The following is a 7,497-nucleotide window of genomic DNA, read 5'->3' on the forward strand; positions in this document are numbered from 1 at the left end:
ATCCTGGCTAACACTGTGAAACCCCGTCTCTACTAAAAAAAAATACAAAAAACTAGCCGGGCGAGGTGGCGGGCGGCTGTAGTCCCAGCTACTCGGGAGGCTGAGGCAGGAGAATGGCGTAAACCCGGGAGGCGGAGCTTGCAGTGAGCTGAGATCCAGCCACTGCACTCCAGCCTGGGCGATAGAGCGAGACTCCGTCTCAAAAAAAAAAAAAAAAAAGAAAACTTTGTCTGAATGTGTAGGTTTTCATTTTGCAAGCCTAAATTGATCTCTTGCACTGAGACAGCTGAGGAGATAGAATTCATGCTCAGCGGGTTTAGTTCAGTTTGTTATTGTGAAATCCTGGGGACTTATGGCTAGCTTTGTTATGATAGAATTTTGTAATTTTGAGCAGTACTTTCTCTAGAAAAGTTTATTTCTGTCCTGAAAACATTTTTTTGTTGTATGTGATTGACTGACAGACTTACAGGCTTAAAGTGGGCTGATAGTAAACCCTAAGGAACCTGTGTTATGTGTCTGGATCTAGGGTCTGTGGTGGTCTGAGAGAGTTGCTATGTGTTTAAAAGCATTCAGATTCACATAAAAAAAATACTATTCTGGAGTTTGGCACTTCCTCAAAATATTAAACATAGAGTTACCATATGACCCAGCAGTCCTACTCCCAGGTATATTCCCGAGAGAAATGAAGACATGTGTCCACACAGAAACTTGTACACAAATGCTTGTAGCAGCATTATTCATGAAAGCCAAACTGTGGATACGACTCGAATGTCCATCGACTAATGAATGTATAAATAAAATATGCCTGTGCCATGGAATATTATTTGGCCATGAAGAGAATGAAATACTGGCACATGCTACAACATAGATGAACCAGAACACATCTTGCTAAGTGGAAGAAACCAGTCACAAAAGGCACATAGGGTGTGCTTCCATTTATATGAAATGTCCAGACTAGGCAAATCTATAGACACGAAAAGTAGATTCGTGGTTGCCAGAGAGTTGGGTGGAGGGGTGGGCGGGTGGAATGGGCAGAGTAGGGAGTGACTGGAATGGATACACGGTTTCTTTTGGGGGTGATGAAAATGTTCTAAAACTGAGTGTGTGGTGATGGTTACACAACTCTGTGAATGTACTAAAAATCATTGAATTGTATAAATAGGTGAATTGTATGGTGGATGAATTATATCTCAGTAAGCTGTTAAAAAATTTACTGTTTTAGCCAAGTAAAACTCCTCCACAGGCCCACCAGCCACCAGGGTATAATCACTGGTTTAGAACATTCTAGTGAGCAGCTTAGTAGGTGAAAACTGTCACAATTGCAGAGCAATCATGAGAATCACTCATTGTCCCCACCAGACTTGAGATGCAATTGAGGAGCTTGTATTTTAGTTCAAGAAACAAACAGAGGGCACAGTAGCTTTCCTCCTCCCGTTTGCTTTTCTGCCATATGCAGTCTGCCATTCCTGCCTCTCTGGTGTTTTAAACCTTAGCAATGACTTTCTCCAAGAAATCTTTCCCTATTGCTGATCGCTGCCTGCTTTTGCTGATACGTTTATGCCTTCTTGGAGTATAAGGAGAACACATCTTAAAGTACACTTCTGCTTCTTGAGGTATCGTGTCTCTGGCTCACAGGGTGACATTTGTTCTGATTTCTTGGCCTTACCCCTTTTTCTGACCTGGCATGTCTGCGAGTTCATCTGTCCTTCATTCAGAGGTTGTTGTGGTTGTCCAGCATAGGGAACAGGGGTATGTTTCAGCTGACATACAGAGCTTCGAGAATGTTCATGGGGAGAGGAAGGCAGGCTGTGCAGATTTGCTCTAATTTTTTTTTTTTTTTTTTTGATGCGGAGTCTCACTCTGTCGCCCAGGCTGGAGTGCAGTGGCACGATCTCAGCTCACTGCAAGCTCCGCCTCCCGGGTTCACGCCATTCTCCTGCCTCAGGCTCCCTAGCAGCTGGAACTACAGGTGCCCGCCACTATGCCCAGCTAACTTTTTGTATTTTTTAGTAGAGATGGGGTTTCACTGTGTTAGCCAGGATGGTCTCGATCTCCTGACCTCGTGATCCGCCCACCTCGGCCTCCCAGAGTGCTGGGATTACAGGCTTGAGCCACCGCGCCCGGCCTGCTCTAATTTTAATAACTCACTCACCTAGAAGTTTCTGTAGCCTCTGGGGTCAGGGAGGGAGCTGGGGCCTGAGGCGGTGCCATGAGGAGGGCTGGCAGCCACTGGCTGAGGACCTCTGTGTGTGTTAGGTTCATGTGAGGTTAGCTGAGGCAGTGCCCTCGTCTCTACTTGACACAGGTGCCTGTGCTTGCTGGGGGCCGAGTTCATTGTCTCTTCATTTTACTTAGTTTCTCTCTGGCAACATAAGAGCTGGTTACACTGTAGGGGTGCACTCTCTGTATGGACCCACAACCCAGTGTTTTCCTTGGAGGCTTTAGTAGGACTGAGGTTTTAACCCTGCTGATTGCCACCAGACCCAGTCACCACAGCTTCATGGGTACTTCTCAGTCCCTTGCAGAAACTCCTGGAAGTATCTGGCATGTAGATAGTACTTTTCCCTAGTTTCCAACAGTAAACAATTCTCTCCATTAATATGCACTTACAGTCAATCAGTGAGAATTTGGAAGAGGAATGAAGTTAATTGATGTTCTCATCTTGCCACATTGAAGCTAAAGACAGACTAATAATTTTCATCTTTCTACCTGTATTAAGGTGGATTTGACTATGTGTATTGAAAAATACCAAAATAATGGTACCTTAAACAAAAGTGATTTTCCCACAGAAAGTTTGGAGATGAATCATCTGGCTCCTTTTAGCTCTCTGCTCCACCCCACTAGTATACGTGGCTTGTATCCTCAAAGTCCAAGATGGCTACTGGAGCTCCAGCCATCACATCCACATTCCAGGCAGCAGTATGGAAGGAGACTGCAAAAGGACACATTCCCTCCTTTTTAAAGAGACTTCCCCAAAGTCCCACACAGTCTTGATTATATCTCATTTACCAGAAGTTTATCACATGACAATACTTATCTGCAAAAGAAACTCAGAAATATGTTTTAACTGTGTGGAAATGTGCCCAGCTAAAAATTGGGATTCTGTTGCTTAAAAAAAATAGGGCATGAATATTGAAAGGATACTGGGATATTTCTGCCTCATTCCTGCTACCCCTTCACAAGTAGTCGTAGGAGAGGAATTCCATCTCTGGTGCTCTCCACCTAGAATAAGCCCTGAGAGTTTGGCATCCCCCAGGGTTGACGGAGGTCAGAATTGGGAAGGTTGGCCAGGCACGGTGGCTCAAGCCTGTAATCCCAGCACTTTGGGAGGCTGAGACGGGCGGATCGTGAGGTCAGGAGATTGAGACCATCCTGGTAACACGGTGAAACCCTGTCTCTACTAAAAAAAAATACAGAAAAACTAGCTGGGCGAGGTGGCGGGCGCCTGTAGTCCCAGCTACTTGGGAGGCTGAGGCAGGAGAATGGCATGAACCCGGGAGGCGGAGCTTGCAGTGAGCCGAGATCCAGCCACTGCACTCCAGCCTGGGCGATAGAGTGAGACTCCGTCTCAAAAAAAAAAAATGAATTGGGAAGGTCAGTGCAGATGGAGAGGCAGAAGATTGATTGATTGATGCAGTCATTCATTCATTCAGTCAACAAACACATATTAAGTACTTGAGACCCTGCCCCTGCCAGACCCTCTGCCAGAGCTGGGTGCTGGGAAATGCAGATGCCCAGAATACTCTGGAACCCAGAGAAGGGGTCTATGAAATGAGGGCCAGAGAAGACCTGGGTTGAGAACTAAGCTGAACTTTGGAGAAAGAGGGGGAACGGACCTGGAAGAGCATCTGGGAAGAGGGAGCAGGACTCATTGAGGGAGCCTGTGGTACTCTGGCTTGGCTGGGGCTGGGCCAAGGCCAGCTCATCAGGAGGAGGGAATGGAGCTTGACCAGGCAGGGCCTGGACAGCGTGGACTTAACTTCTGTACACCATGGGCTTGAGGTAGTTGCAGGCTAGACAGGTCTGTAACCTCTGGTATGGAGGTGGACAGGGGTTGGAAGGGCAGAAAGGGAAGAATAACTGAGAGGGAAAGACCAGTTAGGAGGTGGAGGGCCCCTCACCAAGAGGGCAGGTGCTGAGGACATCAGAATCGCTGAGGACTGGCCATGGTGCCAGGCTGGATGTGGGTCCCTGCTAGGGGTTGGGATTGTGGGGAGAGACTCGTGTCCAGCAGGGCTGCGGGCAGGAGGTTTCCATTAAAACGACATCACCCATCCATTCAGCCCCTCAGCACACCGTGAACTATAAAACACCCAAGAGATGCCAGGAGCTTGCTGTTGCCAGAGGGGTAGGGGTGCCTGCATCTCAGACAGGGCTAAGGATGGGTTAAAGGAGCAGATTCTTCCCCAGTGACTCAAACCTGGTTCAAGGTTTTGTTTGTTTTTAATCCAGAAAAGTAAAATGACTGTTAACAGAGAAAAGGAAAGATGGGGAGTAGGGAAAATTTCAGAAAGAAAATCTCTATCCCTACATAAATCAAATGTTTTTTTTTTTTTTTTTTGAGGCGGAGTCTCACTCTGTCGCCCAGGCTGGAGTGCAGTGGCGCGATCTCGACTCACTGCAAGCTCCGCCTTCCGGGTTCACGCCATTCTCCTGCCTCAGCCTCCCAAGTAGCTGGGACTACAGGCGCCCGCCACCTTGCCCGGCTAATTTTTTGTATTTTTAGTAGAGACAGGGTTTCACCGTGTTAGCCAGGATGGTCTCGATCTCCTGACCTCGTGATCCGCCCGCCTCGGCCTCCCAAAGTGCTGGGATTACAGGCGTGAGCCACCGTGCCCGGCCTTCAAATGTTTTAAAGAAAAAAAATTTTAATCTTGATAGGTGTGAGGGAATATAAAATAAAGCCTGCTTATAAAGTGAAAGACTGAGGATTTTCAAGAAGTTATTCAAGTGTTATTTTAAATGGCAATAGCATATCTCTAAAGTGTAATAGTATCTTGTAGTTTGTAAATGTAGATCATAAAGCTGTTTGTAAACTCTCTTTGTAGATCCCGCATCCACCCTGTAATTTATATGGTGGGACTATAATTTTTTGGTGGGGAAACTGAGGTAAGGCACCTGCCGAGGTCCCCCGGCAGTGAGTGGAAATTGGCACCCTATCTGTCTCCAGGGCAACACACCCTCCTGCTGCTTAGCTCTGGCTGAAGACGTGGGTGTGGGCAGCCAGTTCTCTGTCCCATCTCCCAGATGAGCGCTGTTGTTGGAGTCTGATTTGTGAAGCTGTAGCATTGTCTGCAACAGCATCTCCCCAGGGGGAGGGGCCCAGGCTGGGGACCCAATGCCTTAATGCTTAGGGAAGTGAAGTCATGTTAGCAAGAGGGCTACTGCCCTCAGGAAAAGCCCATGAGGGAGGCCAGGGAATCTGCGGCTGAAGGGTGATGTGGCATTGTGGAAAAGGGCGAAGATGCTGGAGCCCTCTGCCAGGGTTCAAAGCCAGGCCCTGCCACTTACTGGCCATGTTACATTGAATGCTAAAAAAAAAAAAAACTCTGTGCGTCAGTTTTCCTGTCTCCAAAGTGGGGATAGTGATCTACCCCCCTGATGTTATGAGGGTTAAATGACTCAGTCTATCTGAAATCCTCAGAAGGTGCTTTGCATACATAGTGCTAACTGCCCTCCTCTGGTCTGACAGTGAGACTGGCTTCCCAGTGGACCTGGATTGGATCCTGCCAGGTGTGGACCCCTATGCCAGAGGCCATTGTTGTCCGACATGCAGGGTGATGGATGTACTTCCTTCATTGGAGTCCCTTCCGACCTTCCCTCCACCTTGCCATAGAGGAACAGAAGCCAGTGGAGCAGAGGGCTTGATTTCCTGTCCAGGGGCCAGGCAGGGCTGACAGAGCTATCAGGATCTCACCCATAGAAACCAAGACTTGCAGTTTTGAGATGCCCTTATTCTGAGCTCTGCTCTCATTCTCCATGGCCCTCTCTCCTTTATTGCTTCTGCTTATTTCCTCACTCTGTCTTTCCACAGTCTGTCTCTGTCTGGTGCGTGGTGGGGGAGACGAGGTGAGTACTGCCATACGTTTGCACAGTATCCGATGTTGTTAAAAGTACAGCAACATTGCAGTTACCTTTCTAATAGCAGGTCTTGGATTTCTCCTGTTCTAGCCACCCAGATGACTATCTCAGAGATTTTCCTTACTTGGCTCATTTTAAGGGTCTTCCTAAAATGCATCTGTTCAGAAAATCCAAAAGCCAGATCTGAGGAGAGTTCGTTTTTTTTTTTTTAATGTTTTCAACAACGCTTTAAAGATAAAGTCAGGACTTAGAAGTAGTAAATCATCATCAGTTTACTACTAATAAGCACTCATAGCTCATAATCGTGAGATTACTGTTGTGGCTGGGAAGAATCTGTGGCATCCAGCAGATGGTGGCGAATCCCCTCTCTCTCCCCAGGTGGACATGGAAGCGTTCCTCACACTGACTGATGGTGACTTGAAGGAGCTGGGAATTAAGACAGATGGGTCCAGGCAGCAGATTCTGGCAGCGATTTCTGAACTGAATGCAGGCAAGGTACTGTTCTCTGTTTCTTGTATTTCCGTGTTTCAGACATCTGAGAGCTTCACCAGGGTCCTGGGATCTCGAGAAGGTCTTACTTCCTCTCCTCTGTCATATCTGACAGTGAGCAAGCACTCACTACCTCCCAGCATGGTCTCTTCCCCCGTAAAGTTTCTCCCCAGATTGAGCTGAAATCTTCACTTAGCTAATATCAATGCACAGGGCTGGGTGTGCCCTCGGGAGCGCTGTGAAAGCAGAGCCTTCGAGCCTTTGATGCAGACAGGCCTTGGGGTCAGGCTGGCCTGGGTTTGAATCCCAGCTCCTTCACTTATTCACTGTGTGGTGTGAGGTGAACACCTCTCTGAGCCTCGCTGTCCCCATCTGTAGGGTGGGGATGGTGGTGGTGTGTCAAGGACTAAAATGCTCAGCAGAGCTCCTGGCACACAGACAGCCGTCAGTCACTATTGTCGGCTTCCCATGTTTTTGTCTCATGTTAAATTTCTCATCAGCTTTAAAACTAAAAATATCAATGCTCCCACCCCGCGCCCACCCAGAGCCACACACACACCAAAACAAAAGAACCACAAAATAAAGACAAATCACCACTCACTTTGCAACCTTCATTGTAGTTGCTGTTGGGTTTTTGGAACTCCTTTGCTGTCTGCTTTTTTTCTTAATATACGGTGGCTTTTTTTTTTTTTCCAGCAACAATGTGCAGTACCTGTTTACCTGCTGCTTTTTCACACTTTGCCTAATAGCTTTCCACTTGCTGGACAATAGTCTCATGCCTGGAATTTTGTTATTATGGATATTGCCATAATGGACATCTCTGCCTTTTTCCCCTTCCCTCCTTCCTTCCTTCCTTCCTTCCTTCCTTCCTTCCTTCCTTCCTTCCTTCCTTCCTTCCTTCCTTCCCTCCCTCCCCCCCCCCCTCCC

General features: G+C 47.4%; 1 protein-coding gene across 4 annotated transcripts in view; it reads left to right on the plus strand.

The window, feature by feature from the left end:
- Window positions 1–7,497, plus strand: part of ANKS6 (ankyrin repeat and sterile alpha motif domain containing 6) — a 68,207-nt gene that overhangs the window by 45,954 nt on the left and 14,756 nt on the right. For all 4 annotated transcript variants that reach the window (XM_017887597.1, XM_017887595.1, XM_017887598.1 and 1 more), the window contains exon 14: window positions 6,460–6,576. In XM_017887597.1, the coding sequence (XP_017743086.1) occupies window positions 6,460–6,576 (117 nt within the window). The remainder of the gene's footprint in view (window positions 1–6,459; window positions 6,577–7,497) is intronic.

The sequence above is a fragment of the Rhinopithecus bieti genome, unplaced genomic scaffold (genome assembly GCF_001698545.2).
Source record: "Rhinopithecus bieti isolate Rb0 unplaced genomic scaffold, ASM169854v2 scaffold_16773, whole genome shotgun sequence".
Taxonomy (NCBI): Eukaryota; Metazoa; Chordata; class Mammalia; order Primates; family Cercopithecidae; genus Rhinopithecus; species Rhinopithecus bieti.